This window comes from Neltuma alba, unplaced genomic scaffold (genome assembly GCF_004799145.2).
Source record: "Neltuma alba isolate B1F8T4 unplaced genomic scaffold, ASM479914v2 tig00003186_pilon, whole genome shotgun sequence".
NCBI classification, from domain to species: Eukaryota; Viridiplantae; Streptophyta; class Magnoliopsida; order Fabales; family Fabaceae; genus Neltuma; species Neltuma alba.
Genome location: NW_021633177.1, coordinates 345245 through 360137, shown reverse-complemented (window position 1 = coordinate 360137; position 14893 = coordinate 345245). Strand labels below are relative to the sequence as shown.

Genomic DNA, 14893 nt, shown 5'->3' with positions numbered 1-14893 from the left:
CACTGACACTTAAATTTGTTTCTACTTTTTATCAATAGAATTTAAGACTTATAAAAATATATCACATGCGTGATTGCGTGAATCTATGTATACGCATTCCTCCAATTCACAATATAAATCTGACTATTTAATCAGTTCACGTGGATAAAAAATTATAAAATAAAAAAGTAAATATTCAATACCCTAGATATTATAAGCTTAATTTATATGTAGACAAAAAAGAAAGAATTATATTATAAACGAAAGAGGATATAATAGATGCACATAGTAAATTGGGAGCAGCTGAGAGTTTGGTGAAGGCTTCTTGCAAGTTAAGATAAAGGGCTGCATGAAAAATCAAGAGCCGATTCTTTTCAATAAAAGGGACAGATGGAAATATGATGTGAGGTGGAAGGAATTCATTTATTTGAATCTCATCTCGTCGTCATGTTTCTCAAACATACCTCTTGCCTCTTGGAGGGACGTGAAGAAAATCTCTAGTGATTTTGTGTGCCTGTGTGGGAAAATTAGCCAAAAATTTGATAATGAAGAACTCAGCATTTCTTTGGGAAAAAAAATCGCGTGTTTGTTTAAAATACTCCTCCGGTCCTTAATATAGGACCCAATTCTTGAGTTGGTTTTGGTCCTAAATATAAGACCCATTTCTCATATTTATCAATTTTCTCTAAATTACCCCTATAGACACTCCCTCAACTATAATCAAATAGAAGAAGGAGATGAAGTATTAAAAAAGATGATTATGGTGTTTTAGGAAAAATGTGTCACTTTTTTTATAATTAACTAAATTACCTAACTTCCTTAATCTAATCAAATTAGTTAAATAGGTCTTATATTAAGGACCGGAGGAGTAGCTAGGAACCATTACCTAATTCATGTCGAGAAGGGAAAATGATAGGAAAAATAAAAAAGGAAAAAAGGTAGAATAAAAATTAAAAACGAATGAGTTTTATAAATCTAATTGACGCAATAACTATTGGTGAGTTTCAGCCACTTGAAAGCTAGAAAGGGTTGATTCAAAATGTATAAAAATTAAAATTTCAAAAAACAAACTGAATATCATGCCCATTCAAAAAAACCGACATCAACTGCATATTCCCAAATATATTTAGCTCTATGGTTTTTTTTTTTTTTGACCTTAGCTCTATGGCTCTGAATATTAAGGTATTTCAGTCATGAACATGAATTTTCATTTCATCCGCTATTTTATTTTTCAGTCGCCTTTCATGACTGGCGTATCAGAGTGGACTAATTTAACCTTTCACTTTCTCAAAATTTTCAAAGTTTGCAACTTGCGTCTGGGAGGCTATTTAATTCAAGGAGGCCAAAATGGGTAATTCGTACGGTCTCAAAGGCACTGTGTGTCCCAATGATTGCTGGTATATTTTATCATTTTATCATTTCATGGGGTAATTGGGAAGCAGACAGGAAACCAGCGCGAGAGAGAGAGACAGTGGAGGGATTCTCACTAATTCTCAGATCTATTTTTTCAAATTTTCAAATGGGACCCACCTGACAAAGCATATGATCCTCCATGTGCCACCTGGCTCCTCAGATTACCGTCTCCTATTGATCTTTTATTAGCACTAATAATTTGTCTGTTAATAATGCATGATTGCATATTATACAGAGCGCCCTGCTTTGCATGCGTTTTAATTTTTTCTCTTTGATTCTTAATTGATTCGAAATATTCCTCAGCACGCTCTCGTCATGCCATGACATTCTAATAATCATTATTATACAAATAAAAATAATCTAAAATTACTGTAAAAATCTTGTGGTCTCGAGAGATATTATATAAAAATTACTGCAAGTACTCTTTATTTAATATTACTAGCATTATTAAAAAATTGTATGCCCCACACAGTAATAAAAAATAAGCTCACCATGATCAATAGTAATTGGGTGAAGCTAGTTCGGTGAAGGGAACTTGTTTGTCTTTTACATTTGTCTGAGAGTTCGTCTCATGTAAGCAAAATAAAACCACTTTAAGAGATTTGTTATTAATTAACTGTGAATAATCAAACCTAATCTAATAATATCAAATAAACTTAATAAATATTAAAATATTTTTTCACGGGTTACTTGAATGCCCATCACGATAAATAGCGGTGGACCTTATTATGTTAAAAATTTGGATCATTACTTTTTATGAGAAATACGTGTAAAAATTTTATTTTATTTTATTATCCAGGATTAAGATGTATATAATACTTTAAAGTATTTTTTTTAGCACATTGATATAGTTTTTATGGCGGAATCAAAAGAAGAGATTAATACTATATTGGAGTTATGGAGAAGGACTTTAGAGTCAAAAGGTTTCCGTTTAAACAGGAACAAAACAGAATATATGCATTGTGATTTTGGGGGGAGGCAAGGCAATGGGAATTTGGAGGTGAAGATGGGGGAGCAAATCATTCCTCAAGTATCAAAGTTTAAATACCTAGGATCCACTATACAGGAGGATGGGGAAATTGATGGAGATGTTTCTCATAGAATACAAACTGGTTGGTTAAAGTGGAAGAAAGCTACCGGAGTTATTTGTGATAAGAAGGTACCTGAGAAACTTAAAGGAAAATTTTATCGGAGTGTGATAAGACCAGTTATGTTGTACGGTAGTGAATGTTGGGCAATAAAGGAATAACAAGAGCACAAAGTCAAACAAGAGCACAAAGTCGGGGTAGCAGAAATGAGGATGTTGAGATGGATGTGTGGTCATACAAGAAAAGATAGAATTCGAAATGAAAATATCAGAGCAAGAGTAGGTGTTGCACCCATTCAAGAGAAAATAGTTGAAAATCGCTTAAGATGGTTTGGACATGTGCAGAGAAGGCAATTGGAGGCTCCGGTGAGGAGGGTGGATCAAATAAGATGAAGTTCCATAAAAAGGAATAGAGGAAGACTAAGAAGAACGCTTAATGAGGTCATTGAACGAGATCTCCTAGTCAATAACATATCTAAGGATAGGGTTGTTGACAGAGCACGATGGCGTCGTGTGATTCATGTAGTCGATCCCACCTAGTGCGATAGGACTTGTTGTTGTTGATTGAACATCTTAAAATATTTTGTAGTACATCTAATATCCTGAAAAAATTTTCAAGTGTGTCTAATACTTTGAAATTTTTTTCAGGCATTTAGCACCTTATAGTATTTTTTTAAAAAATGTATTAGCATCGTACATTTTTTTAAGTCCAATACCAAGGCAAGAAAAAAAATACTTTAGGAGTGTTGCATATATCACAAAATATTTTAAGCCGCGGAACACAGATGTATCCGAAAAAATATTTTAGGCTGCTAGAGTCGTCGTAATCCTTATTATTTGTATCTGAAACTTGAGAGATCAATTGAAAATAAATAAACCAACAGGAATTGGGTTTAACGAAAGTTGTTAGTTCCTCACGACATGACAAAGTAAGGTTCGAATTTCTGCTAGAAGAGATACCTATATTTAGTGTTTGACAGTACCTCAAATATGATTGCTTTCAATAAAAGGATACCCATGTTTTAGTAAAAAAAATAAATGAATAAAAAAGTATGCAAAAGCATGGTACTTGATTTCTCATGTTATTAGAATCTCAAATCTCATAGAGCTTAAAAAAATAATTTTCTTAGACGCAATTTATTACCTCCGGTTGTAATTATAATATTATGTTTGTAGTTTACAAATGAGTTCTTATAATTAGAATCGAAAGTAATAATATTTTAAAGATAAATTCAGATTTAGATTTGAAATCGTTTCCATGGAGATTTTATTCGGCGTTTTCCTTCCTCCCTCCCTCTTCTTCTTCCTTCTTCCTCTTGGTTTTTTTTTTTCAGGCCTCCGATATTTTAGCCGCGAGCTGACTTCGGCATTTAAATCGCAAAACCTAGATTTATCATGATTGGTGTTTGAACGAGCAAGGTAGACATCACATGGAGGTCACGTGTCGTCCACAGCATGGGCCTAACTTAACATGCCCATGTCAAAGACGGTGGGGCCTCGATTTTATCAATTTGTACTTGCGGGCGTATAATATAATACTCCCTCCCTTCTTTATTATAAGAGACAAATAACCGAAGTACATTGATAAAAAAAACAGTTAAAATTAGTTAAGAACAATTAATGTGTAAAAAGTATAATTTTTTTTCCAAAAATGCCCTCATTAATAAGGAGAGAGAGTATGAGAGAGAACAATTAAATTATTAAAAGAAAGAGAAGTGAGAAGGAGAGAGAGTATGAGTTGGAGATAATAAATATGGGTAAAATAGTAAATTAACACAAAAAAGTAGAGACAACTTGTAAGTGTCTCTTATATATAGGAACATGCCATAAGCATCAAATGTCTCTTATAATAAGGAACGGATGGAGTATCTACGCTAGGGGTTTTGCTTGTCACGATTTTTATTTTTCATTTTAATTTATTCCAATATATCGTTTTCTTCAGGGAAAAAATTGATTTGACGTGATAAATTCTTGTGGCCAAAAAAAGAATACTTTTAAGAAAATACACAATAAAAATTTTAATGAGGGATTTGTGAAAGAAAAATAGATATATAATATATTGATTGTTTTTATCTGTTTTCTTTGGTTTATGAAAAACACTTATTAATTTTTTATAGAATAGTCCGGAGTGAGTATCTGTTATTAAATTATGAGCATTAATTAAGAAATTATTAAAAAAAATAGGGTAGAACTTCAAACATTAATTGAGGGTACTTACGAAATAAAAATTAGCTTGAAAGACGTGAGATATTTATAGGGTAGAGAAAGAGCCTTTCTGCCCTTTCTTTTTATTCTCAATGTGGGCCGTCTCTCTAAATTTATTGTATAAATGTATAATTTTATTTTTAATTTATTGTTTTGTAGATTCTTATTTTCTTGAAAAAGTATATATATTGAATATGGGTAAAAGTTTGGCCAAAAAAATAAGGATAAAGGTAAAAAATAATTAAATTTTAAAATAGAGTTAGTGAGATTTAAATTTTTTTTAATTTCGACAAATAAAATATGTTAAAAGTGTCTTCTGAGTAAAAATTGAAGTGTAAATTTTTTTGTCATAATATTGGTGAGATATTCTAGTTTTCTATTTTGTTCAACCAAATGCTAGCTCTTTCTTAGAGAAAATGACAGAATTGAATTTTAAAAAAAAAATAAATAAGCTATGCTGATTAATTTTATAATAATAATAACAATAATTGAAAGGGTTTAATCACTCAAAATCTATCAGAATCATCCAGTTATCATTTTAAAATTTAACAGGTATTTTTTAAAAACTTTTTTATATGTATACGACTCATTGGCTGTTGTACCTTTTTTTTGCTAACGCCTTGTGGTAACGCACTCATTTGTTTTATCGTAACGTGTTTGATTTCCACTAATGATGTGATGTTACGTCAACAAATGCTGGGAGTTTCGGGGTCGCTTTCATTTCGTAATTATAGATGTCGATGAATCTTTGATAAAACCAGGACTGGGTACTATTCTCACCCCAAAATTCTGTGATCACTTATTGGCAATTTGGCATTGAAAGGGGAAGAACCTCGGAAGACGGAAGAGACAAATATGGGCAAAGTGAAATTTTAGTAAGAGCTAATTTCAATTTTTCGTCTAAATCCCTTCTAAGGACGTCGGTAATCTCCCAGTGTTCTAGTCATTTTGGGATCTTATCTGTCATTGAATTGATTCATTGGATTCTTCCAAGTCCAAGCATCCGTCGTCAGCACTGCGCCACTCGCCACTCAGCAAGGCATTGCAGTCTCACTCACCAGTCGCTACTCAACAAGACATCCCGCTCACTTGAGTGACTTGACAAAGGCTGAGGATTCCGTGCGCGGAACAGCTCGTTGCACCGAGTGCGTCTCGCCAGGTGTCATATTTTTACCCGCTAGATTAGGTCAATGGTGCAGAATACTCCTTCTAATTCTATTTATAATTCTATTTTTTTTCAATTTGCATTTAATTATTTATTCTTTCTTCTGCCACATTCTTTTTTATCACATTTTTATATTTATTTTTTATTATTTTTCTCATTTATTATAAAAATATTATATCTGAAAACAAAAATATATTTTTAATATACTTATTATTTTAAAATAACTTCAACTAATTTTTTATTAGATATAAATTAGTTATTTAAAATTTATAATAAAGAGTAAATGCAAAAAGTTGGCTTGTCTTGTGCAGGCTCTGACTTCTCTCTCCCTCCGTTTTTTTTTTTGGCCCCATCAAACTCTGTAAAATTAAAGCATACGGTTGGGTTGGATAGAGTTTATAATCCCAGACAAAAATATTCTTGTAATAATAAAAAAAATTATGTAAACATTTTTAAGCTGAAAGTTGATAAATACTATATCTTATATTTAATATAAGAGTTAGTTGACTAATTTGAGTATATCAAGAAATTTGTTATTATGTATTGTTTTTACTGAAATACTCTCGTTAATCATGTACTACTTCTGATCATTAACATAAAAGCTTGTTTGATTATTGTTTTAGTTTTAAATATAAAATCTCAATCCATTTTGTTTGTTATATTTATTTATTTTTTTAAAGTAGTCCTTACAATAATAATAGCTGTTCTAGTCACTATACTTGATTAGCAAGAATATTTTAGAAAAAATAATACATATTTATTACAAATAACTAACATAACTAGTTTTTTTAATCTATTTAAATTAGTCAAGTATTTTTTAATTAAGGATAAAAATATTATTAACTAAAACTACTATTTAATAAAATATTTAACATGTATAACTATATAAAGACTATTTTAACAAAAATAGGTAAAATAAATTGATAAAAAATTGATTTTATATTTAAAATAAAATTAAAAATCAAACTAAGACAGGAAGTAGTGTTAGGGAGAAGTCAGAGAGCTGACCTGACGATGTTAACCGGTGGACACGGCAGGCAAATTGCATTTCATTTATTCGCCATTGTGGATCAAAACTAGCGACTAATAGTGGGACACATAGCGACGCGCCCTCAGAGCGGCATAGTACTCCTTGCACGGAATCCACATCCTTTGACCCCCAAAGGCTGTTTCGAGAATATCCATGATCTTGGCCTGCTCAGATCTAAGCAGAACCAGGCAAGTTCATAAATGCCAACCAATCATTTTTCATGTGAACGTTCAAAATATTCAATCGGTTTTTATAAGAATCTTAAATTGTGTTGATGCTAATATTTAATACATTTTTATTATTTTTGTTTCTAATTAATTTTACATATTGTATTAATTAAAAGGCTGGCAAATTGCCATACTACATTTTTATTTATGCTTTCTCTCTCTTACTTATCCCCTCATAAATAAAGTTATACTTGGTAAAAAAGTTTACTCCTTACATATTTGTTATTTTTTTACTAATTTTTACTATTTTTTAAACTATGTAACTTAATTATTAAGCTCTTATTAAAAAAAACCCAAAAGAGTACTTGTTATTTCCATTTCCTGGTGCTTGATAGACTCTCCTTCTTGCATTCACTGAGGGATTGTTTGGGTCCGTCATTTATAAGTATTTATAAGCATTTTTATATAAGTTGAGATAAAATTTTATTTATATATTTATATTATATTCTGTAAATCAAAGCAGCTTTCCAAATAAGCCTTAAGATGATGCATTTTGCCCATCAAAATAAAACACAATAAGATATATTAACATCAATCCCAAACTCAAGATCTCATTTAAGTATGACAAGTGACATTGTTAATAAGGCAACAAGCTGTTAACTGTAAATGATTTATTTTAATCACATCTTTTGTTGTTGCAGTGCATGATTATCTTGTCATAAATAAATAAATGCAAATTGAGGCATGCATCTACTCTGTCCATTCACTTAGGATCCATTTGAAATAGTTGATAAGTAAATTTTTAATAATAATTTATGAAATATAAAGTGAGTATGTAAAAAAAATTTTGTCTCAATTTATATAAAACGTATTTATAAATAATTTTTAAAACTATGCCATACAAGGCTTAATTTAACCAGCAGCCATGTTATCATGCACAGAAGGTCCTAAGTCCTATCATTCACTGGGCCTTCTTTAATTGGGCCACAAAAACATTTCCATTTACTAAAAACCAAATCCTGAATTTCCCAACACTATACATACAACATGACAAAGATTTATAACGACCTAAAAAAAACAGACAAAAACACACTAAACAGAAGATTCGATTTCAACGGAACTTAATTATATTGATCTGTACAAAACTCACCAATCAACTGATGATGACACGACATAGTCAATTTATATCTACGTTACGTTATAGTACATTTAAATGGAATTAAATTAACCAATTAAAATTCAGTAGAAAGAAGATAAATTATGTGATTGTCAAATACGGAGTTACTGCCAAATTAGATGATGTAGTTAGATCCGAGTATTTTAATTCTAATAATATTAGTTTTGTCATGGTTGTCGATTTTTGTTCAATCTATTTGTTTATTCACGGTGTCAATGGATTTAAATTTCAAATATTTAATAAAGATGAAAACTTCAACCGCATTAGTGTAACAAATTAAAATTAACTTTATGGATTTTTTTATTTGACAATCACTGCATTTTTAATTGAAAGGGTCAGTACAATTTACAAGTGGAGTAGATATTGTGAATGAGTAGTATAAGACCTTGCTTTACTTTTATTTTGATCCTAATTATAAGATCTCAATCTACTTTGTTTCTCATATTTATGTGTTTTTTTCAAAGTAGTCCCTCTAATAATAATAGTTTAAGCTAATAAAACTTAATTAGCAAGTATATTTTAGGAAAGAGAACACCTATTTATTACAAATAACTAATTTAACTTATTTTCTTAATTTCTTCAAATTAGTCAACTAGTTCTTATAATTAGGACCGGAGGTAGTATTTCCTATGTTAGAGACAAGAGATGGTTGCATATCTTACATTTACACGCATTATACGCACAATTATATGTTATACATCCATTTGATTATCTCGTAACTCTCTAGTTGGCTGCACTGATACTCACAGGGATTTTTGTTTTAAAAAAACTAAAACCAGAAAAGAATGAAAAGAAAAGCGAGAGAAGGAAGAATCTGAAAATTCGAGATTCAGAGGAGAGGACAGTTGAAAGGTAAAGTGATTAGCTAGGCTATGTGGATCCCAACTATGCTTAGCTTATTACTCCTTCCCTTTTAAATATAAAACCTATTTTATAGTGTAAATTATATTACAAAACAGGTCTTACTTTGAGAATCAGAGAGAGTATTATATATAGCATCATATGCTTTTATTTTGTGGACAACAAAATGGATTGAAAGCGAAGGGCATATTAGAAAAAGTGAAATATTACAACAGTAAAGCTGAGACTACCTGAGAGAAGTATATGCGGGCCAAAATATACCAAACTTGCTGCTTGGTTCATTATCTTATCTGCGCTATCCATATATTTACAACGTTTCTATTCTCTTTTTCTCTTTTCATTCTTATTGTAAGCTTCCTTTTCTTTTTTATTCATTACTACTCTGATCTATTCATGTGAAAACGATGTGAATGAAATAGTTGAGAGTGAGATTAGAATTGACGTGTAAAGAATGAGTACATGACAGATACTCAAAAGGAACATATATATGTACAGATTGTCCCCTTGAATCCTTACTTGGTTAATAAGCATGATGAACAGATCAAAAGTAGGGTCCCGGATCGTTCCAAAGGAAAAGAAAAGCTAAGTTGGACCCGTCAAACCCAATCATTTCAAATTCTCAATCCTATAATTGCTTTGCCCTTTGCGCAGACTTGAAGCTGCCTTGGAGTGGGAGCTGAGCTTCAAAATTCTGAACATAAACTCTTCTTTTCTCAGTAGTGTCGTTAATCATAGGCCTTGTTTCTGTGAAAAGCACGAGGTTTTGTTTGTCTGTCTCTCCAACTAACCCTCAATTCGAAACCCAAGACACATCTCTGCTTTATTATCTGTTGGGTTTCTGGTTTCTTGATTCTATATATATAATACACAGACCCTATCACCCTGTTGTGTCTCAAAACTCCGAATCATTATTGCTTCTCCACGTTATAGCTGCTCATCTTTCGCTGTGATCTGTCGCTGGACTCTCAAGTTTTCATGGAGGTAAGTACATTGCTTCAAACTAGATGAGGTTGTCCAGCATGTTTTCAGTTTTAACATAGAATTCATCAAAAGGGGGCATCATCATGATGATGATGTGATGATTTGTATTTACAGAGCGTGGAGTTGAAGGTAGAGATGGTGGGGATCCATGAGAAAAGACTGAGGAAATGCCTGTCAAAATTAAAAGGTTCGGTATATGAATACTCTCTGAAATTTTTTTTAAGTTGTGTGATGTCTATGTTACTTACCTCAGATTTCATACAAATTTAAGAACGGAGTTAATGAGGATTAGTGAATATATTGGAGATGCAGGGATAGAGAAAGTGGAAGTGGATGGGAAGAGACAGAAAGTGGTGGTGACAGGATATGCACACAAGAACAAAATTCTGAAGGCAGTGAGGAGAGGAGGCCTCAAAGCTGATTTCTGGTCTGCTCAGAACGATCTTCTTGACGCTTATACTTGTGCTTCTTATGCTTCTTCCTTCTCTTTTCACTCCTTCAACTTCTTCTAGCTTTTTCCTTTCCTTTTCAACCAATTTCATTTATTCTCTTTTTTGTCCGGGATGGTTATATGTTGTTACTCTTTAGTTATAGCAATCACATGTACTTTTTAGCCTCAGAGAAAAAAATCTTACATGTACTTCAATACAACAGATTGCGATCAATACACAGTTTTATTTCCAGCCTTGCTGCACTCATTACTCGTTACAGAAGCCCCTGTAAAGACAGTTCTTTTCTTTCTTTCTTTCTTTCTTTTATTTGAGATCTTGAACCCGTTTCGTTGCTAGAGTCAAGACTTGAAAAAAATGGGAATGATGTGTTCATTCTGTCATAATATATTAATTGCACATTTATCTTGGTGTCATCCTTCCCATGAGAAAGTTCAATACTATAAATGTAGGAATTAACACAGTGATGGAAAAAATCAAGAATCATTATTTGATATATATATATATATAAACTTTCATTTGGAATGCATATTCCAGAATTCAAGGCCTTGTTTGGTATAGTTAACAGTATGGTTTATATTTTTCCTTATTAGCTCTTTTATTTAGAAGTATAAAAGACATTTCACGTTTACAAGATATTTTCTTCTTCTTTTTTTTTTTTTTTACTATTTTGTCTTTCCTCCACATGTTAAACTAATATTAGGCAATTAATGAGAACTGAGTTTAGTAGAAAAGTCCAGTCTCTCACAGTATATAGTGAACTAATGCTTAGATTCCTAATAAAAGAGGTACCACGTTTAGTGCTTAATAATGCTTCAAATAAGATTGTCTCCTAGGAAAAAGAAAACCTAAGGTCAAACCAACAAAAAAATTATCCAAAAATTCAAGCAAACATGAACCACCCTGCCGGCTGACCGAGTCCCAAAAAAAAAAAAAGCCATTTCATCAACACAAATGAATCCGAAGATTATTGGATCTGGCGATGCAATGATCCAGAAGATCATACATTCAAAGCCCCTATGCGGTAGTTGAACCGAAACAAAAAGAACAAGTGTTTCTCTATGTAGTTGATTTTGTAAATATTCTCAAGAGAATACTTCCTTTATCTTAAATATAGAAATTAATTGAAATGTTTACTTTGGTATATTAAATATAAGACTTCTATGTGCTTATCTTTTAAATTTATAAATTTTTTCACAACCAACGCTACTAATGACAAACATAAAAATCCTGGCAAGAAATTTCAAATATAAAAATGTTTTGGGCAAAGGAATAAATGAATAATGATTAAAAAAAAACTCTTCTGATCCTAAATATACATTTTTTTTTTGTAATATACAAAAAAATTTTATATTTAAAATGGGAAGAATATTTTTTTTAAAATTTGTCCAACTGGAGTTGGTAAGAGTTAGTGACTAGAAATGAAAAAATGCCATCGTTCGATCGGAAAACCGTTTGGACGCGCGCGGAATTGGTTTTCCTAATTACCAAGAGAGATAATTTGGGGGGCCGCGGGGGCTATACTTTTGATGGGCTGACGAGGCGAGGGAATTCCGAAATTCCAAAGGCGACTCTGAATCTGAAAGGGGAAAAGAAAAGAGAAGAGATCGGAAAGAGAAAGATGCACTTAAGCGAGAATGAAGGCATAGAGGACAACACGTTCGTAGTTACCGGTGGACTCGGATTTGTCGGCTCTGCTCTATGCTTGGAGCTTGTTCGCAGAGGTGCTCACCAGGTCCGAGCCTTTGATCTTCGACCCTCTTCTCCTTGGTCCAATCTTCTCAATCGCAAAGGCGTTCTCTGCGTTCAAGGTTCCTCTTCTTTCTTCTTTACTTATCCTCCCTGATTCCATTCCCATTCTTATGCTTCTCTTAGGGTTTCGATTTCTCTTTTTAGTTTATTCCTTTTTCATCTTTCTTTTCATTCACGCACTTGATCATGAGTCATAATTTGCCGTTTTTCTCTCTGTTTATGACAATGTATTATTCCATTTCCTGTTTGGATGGTTGCATTTACATCATTGTTATGTCAATATCTTTTGACCTCTCGTGATAAGCACTATCCTCTATGCATTCACTTCTGCCGCCCTCTAGTCATTGCATGTAAAACATATATAATATATTTAATCATATATGTAATTAATTAAGTAGTTTATTGGACGATCAGGGGATGTTACCCGAAAAGAAGATGTTGAAAGTGTCCTGCGTGGGGCGGATTGTGTTTTCCACCTGGCCTCCTTCGGTATGTCTGGGAAAGAGATGCTGCAATTTGGTCGTGTTGACGAGGTCAATATCAACGGGACTTGCCACATTTTGGACGCTTGTGTTCTCCATGGCATCAAAAGGCTTGTCTATGTTAGCACATACAATGTTGTCTTTGGCGGTAAGGAGATTATCAACGGAAACGAGACTTTGCCTTATTTCCCAATCGATGACCATGTTGATCCATATGGGCGCAGTAAATCAATAGCTGAACAGTTGGTTCTAAAGAACAATGGCCGCCCTTTTAGGTAAGTTTTTGCCACCAGTTCTGAGCTTGTGTACGAATGCAGCAGGATCACTTTCTACCTAAATAACTTGTACTTAAAAAGAATGATTGAAAAAACTTGCTGCCAGTAAGTTTTTGCTACTAGTATTGTGTCTGCTGTCATGAATTTTGATGCTGCAGTAGTCATAATCTTTTCTGGCACTGACAAATTGAAAGATGATTTTGGCCATTGTCTTCAATTCCTTCCAACTGGTGGCTATCAATATCATATTATTGACCGAGTTGCATAACTTTTTAATTTTGTAAAGGAATGGGAATGGGAGTTTTTACACCTGCGCCGTGCGTCCAGCTGCAATCTATGGGCCAGGTGAAGAAAGGCACCTTCCAAGGATCATAACCATGGCAAAGTTGGGTCTGTTGCTATTCAGAATCGGCGACCATAGTGTCAAGTCAGATTGGGTTTATGTGGACAATCTGGTACTTGCTCTTATACTGGCAAGTATGGGACTTTTAGATGATATTCCTAGAAAAGGAAAGCACCCTATCGCTGCTGGCCAGTCATACTTTGTATCTGATGGTAATAATTTCTTTATTCACTGTGTCTATTGACAGTACGCTGGAAATTTAAGAAACGTTAGTTGACACTTCTTTGTACAGGTTCTCCGGTTAATACTTTTGAATTCATTCAACCTCTTGTTAGAAGCTTGGGCTATGAACTACCAAAGACTTCCTTATCTGTGGATCACGCTCTTTTGCTTGCAAGGTTTTTCTGGGGACTCTATACAATCTTATACCCGTGGCTGAACCTGCGGTGGCTTCCTCAGCCACTTATCCTTCCGTCTGAAGTACACAAGGTCGGTCTCCTAATTTTTTTTTGCTATATAGATGGGACTTGTAGCCTTTTCATTCTCTTCTTGGTTTGCATCTCTCCTGTAAACGTTGTCAGGAGCTTTTATAAATGTGGATGAAGATGCGCAGAATCATGATTTGCAAATTATGATTTACATCATTTCATGATTTCAAGTTCTACGTTACTTAAACTTTCGTGTTGTGTTTTGACAGGTGGGGGTTACCCATTATTTCTCCTACCTTAAAGCCAAGGAGGAAATTGGTTATGTTCCCATGGTTACTCCTCGAGAGGGGATGGCTTCAACCGTATCATACTGGCAAGAGAGGAAAAAGATATGGCTAGATGGGCCAACAATCTACACATGGCTATTTGTTGTCCTTGGAATGATCTCACTATTCTGTGCTGTGTGCTTGCCCGACGTAGGATTTGTGCCACATCTCAGATCCCTCACCGTTTTCATATTGCGCTCAATGTGGTGCGCCAAGCTGGTGTTTTATCTAGCCGTAGCTGCGCATGTTTTTGAGGCCTTTTATGCTTGGAACCTGGCCAAAAGGGTGGACCCTGCAAATGCAAAGGGTTGGTTCTGGCAGACTTTAGCCCTTGGGTTCTTTTCGTTGCGTTTTCTGTTGAAGAAAGCAAGGAAATAACCTTTGAGTTCTACTTTTCGTTGCGTTTTCTGTTGGATAAAACAAGGAAATAAGCTCGGACATCCTTATATGCCCTCACTGATAAATTCTTACTGCAGGTAATACACTAGGCCGGTAAGGCCCAGCCCTTTTTTTGACGGGTTTGGGATGACAAAATGCCAACCCGCTATCTAGAGCACTTTGCTACAGGCTAACCCCCGGGTTGGGGAAATAGCCCACTTTTTTCTTTTAAAAAAAATAATTTTCATGTATTTCCCAATATAACATAGTTAGAGGATTTTGTCTTTCAAATTTTACGTGCACATTGTCCCATTCATGTAATTATATATATAATTAAACACTATATATATGTAGTTTAAAGAGTATTGTTTATCTTTTATTTTTTATCTATTTGT

The 14893-nt window shown here is 33.3% G+C and overlaps 2 protein-coding genes across 2 annotated transcripts; both read left to right on the top strand.

Annotated features, from left to right (window-relative positions):
* The first annotated feature begins 9775 nt into the window (after positions 1–9775).
* LOC114740547 (heavy metal-associated isoprenylated plant protein 28-like) lies at positions 9776–10759 on the top strand. Its single transcript, XM_028928701.1, has 3 exons — positions 9776–10065; positions 10180–10252; positions 10378–10759. Exons 1-3 carry the CDS (start codon positions 10060–10062, stop codon positions 10575–10577), a joined length of 279 nt encoding a protein of 92 aa, XP_028784534.1. The 5' UTR covers positions 9776–10059; the 3' UTR covers positions 10578–10759.
* Positions 10760–12029: 1270 nt separating this feature from the next.
* On the top strand, positions 12030–14884 carry LOC114740546 (short-chain dehydrogenase/reductase family 42E member 1). The gene is made up of 5 exons (XM_028928700.1): positions 12030–12325; positions 12681–13023; positions 13310–13578; positions 13659–13855; positions 14064–14884. The coding sequence occupies exons 1-5, from the start codon at positions 12136–12138 to the stop codon at positions 14496–14498; spliced, it is 1434 nt and encodes a 477-aa protein (XP_028784533.1). The 5' UTR covers positions 12030–12135; the 3' UTR covers positions 14499–14884.
* The last annotated feature ends 9 nt before the right edge of the window (positions 14885–14893 follow it).